General features: G+C 36.0%; 1 protein-coding gene across 1 annotated transcript in view; it reads left to right on the top strand.

Moving 5' to 3' along the window:
• Positions 1 to 12986, top strand: part of LOC133328934 (serine/threonine-protein phosphatase 2A regulatory subunit B'' subunit alpha) — a 35651-nt gene extending 22665 nt beyond the window's left edge. Inside the window, exons 3-8 of the mRNA XM_061537444.1 lie at positions 7061 to 7152; positions 7217 to 7450; positions 7515 to 7785; positions 7846 to 8295; positions 12658 to 12816; positions 12921 to 12986. Coding sequence (XP_061393428.1) covers positions 7061 to 7152; positions 7217 to 7450; positions 7515 to 7785; positions 7846 to 8295; positions 12658 to 12816; positions 12921 to 12986 — 1272 coding nt within the window. The remainder of the gene's footprint in view (positions 1 to 7060; positions 7153 to 7216; positions 7451 to 7514; positions 7786 to 7845; positions 8296 to 12657; positions 12817 to 12920) is intronic.
• The last annotated feature ends 371 nt before the right edge of the window (positions 12987 to 13357 follow it).

Below are 13357 nucleotides of genomic sequence, written 5' to 3'. Positions count from 1 at the left end.
ACCGAACCTAGTATTGATTTGCCGAATAGTACTAAAATAAATCGAACTAAAATATTACGGAACCACCCAATTATAAATAATTGGATATTTTTGTAGACAGAATCAAAGATGTTTTTACAGACGAGGTTTTGTAGACATGTTGAAGGGCGTCTTTATGACCGACGTGATGCTAAGAGTCAGTATAGAACTGAAGCGCCAGGAAGTATTAACAGACAAGCTAAAGGTTTAGGGTGGCTTTATATATAAGCAGGAGTCTGCGAGTTGTTGATGAGCTGAAGTCCCGGGAGATATAGGTTTAGGTAGACTTTATAGAACCTATAGACCCGTAGGCCCAGACGAGCTAAAATGACTCTTTGCAGACTAGTGCATGTTATTCTTTATAGACTTCCTGTGGACCTTCGTCTTTTTACAGACAACATTTTACATTGACGATCTTTGTGAGTCTATATAAAAGGTGGAAGGGTCCAATAATATTATACAGACGGTCTGAAAAGCCTGAGAGCTTATTAGAAGTGCTGGGGAAAGAATTATCCTTTAGAGTATTTACTGACCTGAAGGAGAGTTAAGCAACCAAAAAACCTTTGTATTTTATGTTGTGCGCCATTTTCAATAAAATTGTGAGTCTATAAATAAGAGCTCTAAGCCTTCAAAAAAAATCCATATGGACGTAATGAAAAACTCCGAGAGGTTATTAGAAGTGTTGAGGAACCAATTATCCTTTCTAAAATTTATTGATCTGAAGGTGAATTGAGCAACCAAGTAATCGGCCTTGTCCTACTATTATACGTTGGGCGCCATTTTCCAATAAAATTCCATTGTCATTTGATTCTGAAATCAATCAACTCTTCTTTTTTGCAAAATTAAAATTGAATTTTTGAAATTGTATTTTCAATATTTTTTTAATTTTTAAATTTGTTTATTCGCCATGAGTTGTTAATAGATTAATATTGATATTCTGCATGAATTTTTCAATAAACTTTGGAATATTTCAGATGGCCGTTGGTTCAGCTAATTGAAATGTCAATAAACTTTTGACTGTTGTTTGGATTTGGGATATTTTCCAAAAAAGAAAAATATATGTAAGCGAAAAACAGAAGACAAGTACGAATATTGAAAAAAAAATTATGAATCATCTGCAATATATAATATTTGTTTATGGAAAAATTGTGGGTGGTAGGCCACGTTCGGAAAACCAGCATTTTCGCTAAATTTTTATCCAAAGTCGTTAGGAAGATGGATAGAGTTTCACTGGAATGCAGTTGAGTTTTATATTTATAAGGGAGAAAGAGAGAGAGATAATAAATAAAATTTAACTCAGGGATCTCAAATATCTACGTCACTCTCTTTGGGCGCCAGATAATCGTAATTGATCCGCGTATTAAAAATAAGTTTGTTCTTTATGTTGTCATCAAAGGTAACATATTTAAAGGTCAACATTTGGGTGTGTATGAAAGTCGGTTAGATGTTTTAGTTGTTTTTATATACGTTGGGCGCCAGAACAGCTGTTTCAGTTATCATCACCAGTTTTTCTTCAGATTTATTTTTTTATTGAAGTGTATGATGGTGTCTTCAGCTCCCTTCTGTTAGGAGTTGCCTTCCTCTTCTCCAATTGTCTTTTTTTATACCCATTCCCATACTATGGTACAGGGTATTATTTCCAATTTTGAAAAATTCAACATTGGACACATAGAATTACAAGAGAAATGTTCCTTTGGAATGCCTATCTTCCTCAACATGTATAGTTTTTTTCTCACATGTTGAGGCAAAGAGTGCTACCAGCTTTCCAAGGACTTTGAAATTCGTTAACGAATCAATCTGAATCATCTATTTTCCTTTTACTCCTTTTGAAGCATTAGGCTCCCTCAAAGCATCGCTATCCTATTCGATTAGTCCCTGTATTTATTAAGTACTTCATCGGTCTGCTGCAACCTGTCCTAGGTGATAGGGCTGCCATCTAACGTTGTCTAGCAGTGGTACAGGTCCTTGCATATTTCCTCTGGGTCAGGGAGTCTGTATAGACTTGCTGAAGGGACAGATCTTTACAGACGTGGTAATGAAACACGGACCCTTATAGACGAGCTAAAGGTCAAGGCGTCTACATTTACGAGCTGAAGACCAGGGAATCTCTATAGATGACAGGGAGTTGAATTAGTATTTTTGGTCAGTGATGATCGGAAGGACCAGCCGTCTTTATACCACTCAAGGAGGTAATAACTGAATATATCTATCTTGGTTCTAAAACACTTTGGGCGTCATTTTCAAAAAAAAAAAAGCCACGTCGTTCGTTTCTGAAGCTCTGAGTTTACGGATCAAGGAGTCTCTATAGATGAGCTGAAAACGAAGAAGCCTTTTCAGACGAACTAATATTCTAGCAGTTGGAGAGACCCTTGCGTATTTCCTCTGGGTAGAGCTTTTTCCTCTCATTGATATTTTTGAGTAATCCTTATGCTTTTATACTGATGCCGGTTGTTCATTAGAATATCAGGGACTTTGGATGCATTTTATCTGCAGAACGATGAAGTCCTCTTTTTTGCAACTATTCGAAAATCACTTTAAACATATTCTTCCTCCTCCCCTAGAATTCAGGTTGCAAGTTAGAAAATATTTAAAAATAATTCATTGTATACATACGCTGTATTACGTTGGGCGCCATTCTCATTAATACCAGTTAACCTCATCCCCATTTATCCGTGCTGATAGAGTTATAATCCAAAATATGTTGATTTAATTTTCGATTCTACCATTCTCCTCTTCCTCTCTGTTGTATTACAGAAAAAATCGTTTCAGCCCATCATTTATCACACAACATCATAACAAAGGCAAATAGTTGGCATACTTTTCAAATAATTCAATTAAATTTCAAAATTTTTTTGTGAACACCAACAACAACAAATACCATCACAAAACAAAGAAATACATTGATTTGCAACAACAACATCGAATGAATACTGAACTACAATCTGAAACTAATTATTTTCTTTGTTTCTTGCTTTTTGCCTTTATTGAGCTATTTCTATGAATCCAGTTTTTGAAATTGGTTTTTTTTGCGTTATGAAGTGTCAGCTAACACGTGGGTGTTAGCTCACGCACCTCTTCTATACACACACACTCAGAATGTCGATTGTTTCACCTTAAATAATTGCCAAATTTCATTTGCAAAATTAGGTAAAGCGAATTTTGTTTATTATCTTCCGAAAACTGATTCATTTGCGTAGTATTTTCAAAGCAGTGTGTATTGGGGTGAAACGATTTAAGGTGGGACTTCCACAATTTTTTCGAAGGTATATTTCATTTCTAGAATGGTACAATTTCTATGAAAAACTTTACGCGTTTCGCGGTTAATTCATTGATATTTTTGTTCTATATCCTCAGTAGAGATGGATCGTTCCGGACGGAACTAGTTCAAAGAAATTAGGTCCGGTTCTTTCGTTCATTAGTTCCTTTTGCTTCATTCGTTCATTTTTGCTCTCTTTGAACTAGTTCCTTTTGGTTCAAATCGTTCATCCAGATCTTTCCGTTCATTGACGAATAAACTGACATGTAAACATAAATATGGTACTAAAAGGAATTATTGAACGAAATGGTTAAATGACTATATGGAAATGAACCCAACCTACCGATTCGTTGTTACTTAAATTTCTGATTTTATTGTAAAATATATTTATCTTTAAGAACCACTCAAACTAATCTTCTTTAGCCTTATCTCAAAACCCTCACAATAATGTTGGTCATTAATAATAGTTCAGTTATCAAAATTAATATTAGAATTTGCATCCTATCAACATCTACCACCTATCAAAATCTACTTGAGTTTAGTTGAGGTCCTTGCTTTGTTGGTGTTGCAATTTTCCTCTGGGTGGCGCTATCTCATTTTAATCCTATTTTTTCCTAATGTGTACATGCTGTTGCCGAGGCTGGTTATTAGAATGCCAGGTGGCCTTCGTTTGTATTTCTCCCGAAGGGGGAAAACGACTTTGAATGAATTTGTACACATCCGCTGTTTGTTTCTATACCACCTATCGTTACATAGAAACAACAACTCTTTGAGTTTTTTGCAGTGGTTCATGTCCTTGCTTATTTAGTGTTGCCATTTTCCTCTGGGTGGCGTCAGGGGCCTCTCCTGTAATTATAATGTCAGGGGCCTCGGATACATTTCCTTTGAAGGGGGGAAAAGACTTCGAAAGAATGTTTCCTGCTGGAAGGCCTATCGGTTTGTAGTATGGCAAACTATATACTATATACTACAACTCGATATCTACGCTACGATAGTCCCTTTTTAAATCGCATCTTATTAAAATATGGATACTCTTCTTGCCGAAGGTGATCCAGGATCTTGTTGTTAGATGCCTTTTTGACATCCATGTGGATCTCTTTATTTAGCTTGCCGACTGCGCAAGTGAAGGAATTTCCTACTCACTCTGGTAGAGGTTTAATTGAATGGCCACAATCAATTACCTTCCAATAGACGGACTTCTTGAGATTCATTGATGGCATATTCGGCTACCCCTTTATTTCACTTAGAAATTTCTTCCTCGTTCATAAACTTTATTGACGATTCCGTGGCCTATCTTCTTGATAGTTGGGTCAGCTTGTTAAATGATTCCTGGAGGTAGTCTCCTTTGACTTAGGTTTGAAGCGGCTTGCTCTTTTTGTCAGATGATGGAAAACTCTTTTTTTCTCATTCGCAGGTTTAGAAATTGACTTTTCTTTCGGAAAACTAATGCTCTTCGTCGCTTCCGAGGAAGGAAGGGAAGTTCAGTGTTATCATTAGAGACATTCGTTTATGCACATTAATCTAGAGATGTTTTAAATGCCATCTCACTCTAGTAGAGGCTTATCTGAATGGGCGCAATCAATTTCTTTCTTGGGATTCATTGATGGTATATTCGGTTACCTCTTTATTTCACATAGAAGTTTTTCTCCGTTCAAAGTGTTTACTGATGATTCCGTGTCCCGTCTTATTGATACTTGCGTCAGCTTGGTAGGCATCTGTTAAAGGATTCTCGAGGCAGTTTCTATTGACTTAGGGTTGAAGTCGCTTGCTCTTAGTATCAGATATGGAAAACTTTTCTCTAACGTATCCACTTCGAGGCTTCCGAGAAAGATTAATCGATGGTATCTTCGGCTACCTTTTTATTTTACCTAGAAGTTTCTTCTCAGTTCACAGACTTCACTGATGATTCTGTGGCCAGTCTTCTTATCCTTGGATACATCGATGGTATATTCGGTATAGTCTGTTCCCTCTTTACTCCAAATATGAGTATGTTCCTCGTTCGCAGACTTTACTGATGATTCCGTGGCCCGTCTTTTTGATACTTAGCCCAGCATGGTAACCATCTGTGAAGGGATTGTCAGGAGACAGTCTGCTTTGACCAGATGATGGACAATTTGTTTTTTCTTCTTCGCTCCGTCAGAGAACTAATTATCTTCGCCGCATTCGAGAAAGGAAGGTAAGCTCAGGATTATCCTATTGAGTCATTCTTTAATGTGGTTGAGTCTTGAGACGATATAGCCCAAGGTTTCTGGATTAGGCCTATATGTACTTTTACTTTTAATTATTTTCTCCATCAGAGCCAGAGGTTTATCTGAACAGACGAACTTCTTGGGTGTCGGTGAGAGTACCTTGAGTTCTCTCTTCCCTCTTACTAGGAGTTTCTTTCTCACTATTGTTAGTCTTATCCTTCTAATATCCAATCCTCATTTTCTAATTTTGAACAAGACTTAGGACGCATACATGCTTTTCCGATTCATCCCAGCTAATTTTCGCAGTTGGATCTGAGATTTTTACTACAAGGAAACGATAGACCAATACCTCAAACGTTATGTTGTAATCGTTTTGTCATTCATGCTTCGGTTCTCATTTTTAAGGAATTTCTTACTTCAATCTCTCGTTGGACGCCATTATTATGACTCGATACTGGAAAAATCATGTTAAATATTTAACTTCAATTGCCTGCCAACAAGCGAACTTATTGGGAGTTGATGATTATGTCTTGGGTTATTTCCACCTTCTTACTAAGAGCTTCTTCCTCACTTTTTTGTTGTCTTCGCATTTCCAATCCTTATCTTTCTATTCTTATACCTCGGTAATGAGAACATCATTTTAAAAATATAATTTCAAAGTTATATCCAATTTTTAAGTAATTTTTTTTTCTCTTTCGAGTCGAGCTTAATGATCGAAGTCTTGCAATGAAAAGGAAAGTCAGAACCTACGCACCCACCATTAAGCATTGGTAAAGCGGCTCATAATTGTGAGCAAGCATAGGAAGTTCGGAAGTAATAGTTCAGAACGCTAAATAATTTAGCAACATTATTGTTGCTCTGGAAACCTTGGTTCGAATCCAGATGAGCACGGCTAAAATTTGAACTTAGCGTTCTGAACCGTTAAGAACTTTGCACTACGGTCCACTTTGGACACCGGCTGCAATGGTGGATATGATTTATAATACTGGTCATGACTTTAGAGTTTTTGGAATTCAGACTTAGTTTTTCTCTGCAATTTTTCACCGTAGTAATGTATAAATTTAATATTTGAATCTCACGCTTAGACCGTACGTCGGGCGCCATTTGTAATTCAATTTGGAAAATTGTGGTTCCTGCTTTTGTTTTCAATCTTAAGTATTTTCTTAAATTATTAATTTTTGAATTCAGTCAGTTGAATTCAGTCGCTTGTTGGGCGCCATTAACAATGTTTTTATCGGTGTTTGGAGAACTTCCGTACTCAGAACTCCTATTTTGCATTCTAAAATCAATAATTGCAAAAATATGAATTCAATATCCGAACAAAGATCTCAGCTGTTATGTTGGGCGCCACTAAAAAGGAGGGTGGCGATTTTAGGCTTCAGTAAGATTTTTCAAATTATTCAGGAACGTATAATGCAGTCCACATATATTATTATATCGAAAATAATTCCTATCTCCATTAGAATTTCCGACATACCAGGATGTTGAGTGTCAGGGTATCGACGATTCTTCCTTTGAGATGTTTGTCGCTCTTTTACTAAAATTTAATGTAATATAATTTAATTTTTATTAAAAATATTCCTTTCCATATTTATAGGCCAAATTACATGCCACACCTCCGCCGCCACCATCAGATCATACATCACTCCAGCGGGAAATTCGATCAACCAAAAGCGTTTATATTCCCAGGTAAGTTGCATCTCAATATATCTGCATCATAACCTAACACTAAAAAATCCCCAACCATTCACAGATTCTATTTCCCCCATGGCAAGCCGCAGCCCACAATTGCTTTGGAACGGACATTGCGTGGTATTTTGGCAGCGTTCGATACATTTCCCAATAATCAGGTGACTCGTGATGAACTGCCACGTATTTTAAAGATTTGCGGATTGCCATTCTATTGGCGTATGCCGGTAATGGTGTTCTGTCAGCAGGGCAATTCGGGACTGGTTGAGCGCCAACGGTTTGTGGAGTTTTGGAAACAGTAAGTCGGGAGAATTTCAGGATGTTGTACAACATATTTTAACGGTTGTTCTCTCTCCCCTTAGAATGAATGTCTATTGCCATGATGAGGCATCACGTTTTGTCTATATTTTATCACGAGGCCAGCGTATGCGTTCCTATATCTTACCCGAAGATTTGGCACCCTTGGTACAAGATGTCGTCGATACACATCCGGGTTTGGCCTTTCTGAAGGAGGCCACTGAATTCCATTCCAGATATGTGCATACGGTCATAGCACGGATATTTTATAATGTAAATCGCAGCTGGTCGGGTAAAATTACAATATCCGAATTGAAGAAATCCGATTTGTTGGAGGTAGGATTAAAATAGAATTAAAAAAAGAAGGAAAACTAATTGTTTTACTTTTATTTGCAGGTCATTGGCCTCTTGGAGGAGGAAGACGATATCAATCAAATCATGGCCTATTTCAGTTATGAACATTTCTATGTCATCTATTGTAAATTCTGGGAATTGGATAAAGATCATGATCTGCTCATCAATCAGGATGATTTGGCAAGGCACAGTGATCACGCCTTGTCTACACGTATTGTGGAGCGTATCTTTTCGGGTTGTGTTACACGCAGTGATAATAAAAAGAATCCCGATGATGAACCAAAAATGTCATATTCCGATTTTGTTTGGTTCCTACTATCCGAAGAGGATAAACGCACGCCAACCGCCATTGAGTATTGGTTCCGTTGCATGGATATCGATGGTGATGGCGTGATTTCAATGTATGAATTGGAATATTTCTATGAGGAGCAACAACAGCGTATGGAATCGATTGGTATTGAATCGCTGCCATTTGAAGATTGTTTGTGTCAGGTGAGTGAAGAAAATTTTTGAAAGTTGTTGTTATGCACATTTTTAAATAGAAAATAGTCATGATTTTTTTTATATAGACGGAAGGGATTGAAGTTCCGGAAGATAGTCGTCAACTTTTTAAATAGATTTATGCTATTGAAGTTCCGGATTTTTTGGTTCAAAAATTGTTAGGATTTATTGCAAGTTTCGTTCGTTCTATTAATATCCAGGCATCTAAATATATAATCGAATGCTACAGCGGACCTAGTTACGAATATTTGTTTTTAATTTTTCTACCTTTAGTAAATCGATTTACAAGAAGAAAATCTTTAGGAACCATCTTCCTAAATAATTGAACTTATGTCCAGACAAGAAGATAATATTTTGCTTTCTCCGAACCATAAGCATTCCACCTGATGTAGTCATTTCCGGAAAAGTGTAAGCAATGATATGCCTGATAACCTGCCCGTAGATTTAGAGCCAAAATTAGACGTAAATATCCATGACCCTATTGACCATATTCTCTTATAATAAAACCCCCTATGTTTATGGCAGTGTTGGGCAAAATTAAATTGAGAGCAAGTGTGTGCGAGCGTAACTGAGAATTAACCATTAAAAACGACTGACGTAAAGAGAAAGAAAGAGATAATGTGTTTACCCATCGACCCTCAGTTACGGTAGCGTATATGGCCGAGCATGCCTGGTTTATGGAGTTGTGTCGTTTCGAAACGAACATGTTCAAACGAACTATTCCACAAAAGGAACGTTCGGTACTAGTTCAGTTTCTTTCGTTCATCTAGTTCCCTTTGCTCAAGTCATTTCTTTTTGCTCTCTTTCACCTAGTTCCTTTTGATCGAATCCTTCCTTTTGATCTTCCCGTTCATTGACCGTATACCAATGAACGATTTCGGAGTACGGACGTATTATCGCAAGAAAAAATCCTAGCAAGAAGGAACCCCTGAAGAAAACTTGTCTTACGGGGAAATGATTAAAAATAAGTTCACCTACCTTCACCCTGAAGAGGCAATCTCTATGAAATGACAGGAAATTTACATAAAATGTCATCGTGACAAGCGATGACATATCCACCACAGAGATAACACGTCGGAGAAAAGGATCGTTGCGATTCCTTCACTTGATGGGGGATTTTTTTGCGCTCTGCTATGATACAAATTTTTGCATATAGATAAAATTGCCTTAGAATGTTCTAATTTTTTTTAAGAGATTCGCTTTCGTTCTAATGTTGGGCGCCATATAGAATGTTGGTACCAACCTCATTCCTGAACGGTAAATTAGGCGCCAAATATCATGTTCACATTTGAAATGGGACCTCAAATCGATCTTCAATCTAAGTCCCGTTTTTTCTTCACCCGAAAAAGGTTTTGTTTAATAGTTTCGTCTACGTTCTAATGTTGGGCGCCATATAGAATGTTGGTATCAAAATCATCCCTGAATGGTAAATTGGGCACCAAATATAATGTTTACCTTTGGAATGTGACCTCAAATCGATCCTCAATCTAAGTCCCACTTTTCTTCGCCCGAAAACGATTTTCTTTAATAGAGTCGCATGTTGGGCGCCATATAGAATGTTGGTATCAACCTCATTCCTGAACGGTAAATTGGGCGCCAAATATCATGTTTACCTTTGCAATGGGACCCCAAATCGATCTGTTTTTCTCTGCCGAAGAACGGTTTTTGTGCAACCTTTGGATGTTAAGTAGATTGTATGCAAATACGTCGGATAACATTAGAATTCAAATCTTATCTGGACAGTTATATTTATTGTTGGGCACCATCACATAGAAGATTTTCAAACTGTGATTAGAGTTGACCGATAGTCGATCTAGGCCTTTTAGTGTGATGTGATCTGAAATTTATTGTTTAGAGACTTCGATCTGACCTCCATCGCATATAATCTGTGAGCTTTGCTTCCTTTTAATTCGAAAGTGGTTTAATTTAAAAGTTCTTATAGTAGATTATGATCCTAATTTTATTCAATTTTAAACTCAGGCCCTAAATTGGGCGCCATCTTGTAGATACGAAATGTTTTTTGCAATACAACCTACAATAGTTTATAGCCTGGAGCCATAGTAACCACGGTTCAAATCTTTATTGTTTTGTTATCTGGGCATTCAGATTTATTTAAACTTGAAATCACGATGGGCGCCACCACATCGAAAATTTCCAAACTGAAATAAGATCGTTGATCTAGGCCTTTTAGTGCGATGTGATCTGAAATTCTTGAAATTTTGTCTTAAAGACTTCGATCACCTGGGCGCCATTTATTGTTTGCATTGAACCTTTATATTTATTTTTTTAATTATCCGTCCTCTCGCAACAGAAGTATTATAATTGAATTATTAAGTTACTAGCAAAGTGCCCGCTACTTCGTATGCGGAAAGGGAATACAAAAAATATTTCATATGGAAATTATTTGTTGTAATATAATTTGCGATTTCGTACTCTTCATACACAGAAGCACTATTTTCCGAAATGTCTCTTAATTCCATTAAACAGATTAAAACCAGTAAGGAAAGTAGTAAAGTATCACATGCAAAATTTCGTGGAAGTCGAAAGATATACAGGGACTTTGGTACACCATTTACATTAAATCGGACGAAATTATATATGGGAGCTATATCTAAATCGGAACCGATTTTCACGACTTAATTCAGTTCGCTGTGCCTAATTTCGTGTAAATCGAAGGATATATATATAGGGAGTTTGGTGCACTATTTACTTAAAATCGGATTAAAATATATATTGGAACTATTCTAAAACTGAACCGATTTTTCCCAATTTCAATAGGGTTCGACATTGGGCCAAATAAGTGAGCTATGCCAAATTTCATCCAATTAGGATCATAAAAGCGACCTGCACTTTGTTTACAATTTAACATGGACAGATAGACTGACAGACAGGCGGACATGCATAAATCGACATAGAATGAGATTCTATGCATATTCTCAAAAGGAACCATGGGTCCATCTCGTTTCCTTTTGCCTGTTACAAACATATGCACAATGGCATCATTTCTGTACCACAGTGTGGTGAAGGGTATAAATAGATCAGAATTCCAATTATATATTTTAGCAAATACGTACAGGTTCCGGATTTACTTCCATTAAGTACTTTTCGAACACATAATTACACATTTTCAAGACTACCTCCATACCACAAAACCCCAGTAGTCTTCAGCAGTAATCAGAATTCCAAATTTTAGGGTTTAAGCTCATCCGTTTAAGCAAAATCCAAATTGTACTATATTTAGTACCAGTTAGTACTTTTCGTACCAATAAGTACAAATTTCCAAAACTACCTCAATTCTACACTGCAACAGTCATTTTAATTCCCAATCCCAAGACTCCAGCTCCATCTGTGAACCGAAATCCAACCTGCACCAAATTTAGTACCATTACTATTCGTACACATCAATTCGAGTTTCCAAAGTTATCTCCATAGCTAAATACTACACTTCAACAGAATTTCTAAAACTACATCAATCTTACTCTCCAACAGTAATTTTAGTTCCACCAAAGTCTAAATTTAGTACTTTTCGTACACAAAGGTACGATTTTTTAAAGCTACCTCAATTCTGTATTCCAACAGCAGTCCTAATTCCGATTTTCAGGATTCCATCTATATACACTCAACAAAATGCAAATAGTACCAAATTTAGTACCATTTAGTACTTTTTAAAAAACATAAGTACGAAAATCTTAAACCATTTCTATACATCAACACCACTTCCCAACCTGTATTCTATATAAAATTTCAAGATTTTAGCTATATATGTTCAATATATGTAGAATTAGAACTAAATTTAGTACTTTTAGTACACTTATGGGTCGAATTTCCAAAAACCCTTTTCTACATCTTTCTAACTTTCCACCAGTGACCCACATTCCAAATTTCAGAATTCTAGCTCTTCCCGTTCGCTTAATACAAAGGGTACCATATTTGGTACATTTTAGTAGTTTTCGTACCCTTCTAGTTCGAATTTCCAAAAACCCAGCCTTATCTCGCGCCTACACACCATCAGCAACCCTCATTGAAAATTTCAAGCTTCTAGCATTAGCCGTTTCGTCTGGGCGATGATCTGTCAGTCACTCACTCACTTCACACTAAGCTCTTTTATATATAGATGAATCCCAGATCTTTCAAATGGAAATTTAATTTTCTGTAATTCAATTTGTGATCTAAGAAGATATTTTTTACGGGTTGATCTCGAGAGCAAGAAATTGTATTCTTAGTATTTAAATCCATTTTCAAAAAAATACAAAATTAAAAACATTTCGACCTCGATTTGGGCGCCATTTACAATATAATTTACGGAACTTTTTTTGATATTTTATCTGTAATCAACTTTTCCAATTTTTCCAGATGCTGGACATGATTAAACCCAAGCGACGGGATGCCATAACATTGGGTGATTTGAAAAATTGCAAAATGACGCATGTGTTCTTCGATACCTTCTTTAATTTGGAGAAATATTTGGATCATGAACAGCGCGATCCATTTGCCTCGCAAAGAGATGAATATGTGAGTAACAATAATTGGCATACCCTTTTTGTAATTGTTATTAGTTTTTCAATATTACTTTGAATATATTTTAAATGTTATTTTTCCATTTTCTTATTTTCCAGACATCCGATTGGGATCGTTTTGCCGCCCAGGAATATGAACTATTAATAACCGAGGAGAATGACTGAGGAGAATCAATCGTTTTCTTATTTTTCTTCACAAGGAAGCTTATTAACTAATTTATATACATACATATTTATTTAATTATTATCTATTATATAAAACAAAACAACTACTTTTTATACCTTTATAAATGAGAACATGAACCACACAAAAAAAAAATTAACTACAAGAACAAAAAAAGTATATACATAGATGTAATTTATTTTTGTTTTTCCTTCCTTCCTTATTTTTTGTAGACTAAATTTAATTTAAAATTGAAAAACACCAAACACTTAACCTTAATACCTTGCTATTCATAGAATTATATAGTTCAAAACTTCCTCTATATTATATAAAAACAATTATAAAATAACAAATGAAATTACAAAATTTCCTT

The sequence above is a fragment of the Musca vetustissima genome, unplaced genomic scaffold (genome assembly GCF_032173495.1).
Source record: "Musca vetustissima isolate MV318-11 ecotype Yass unplaced genomic scaffold, APGP_CSIRO_Mvet_v1 utg38424, whole genome shotgun sequence".
In the NCBI taxonomy this organism is placed as follows: Eukaryota; Metazoa; Arthropoda; class Insecta; order Diptera; family Muscidae; genus Musca; species Musca vetustissima.
Note: the sequence above shows the minus strand (reverse complement) of the source record. Positions and strands in the feature narration are given on the sequence as shown.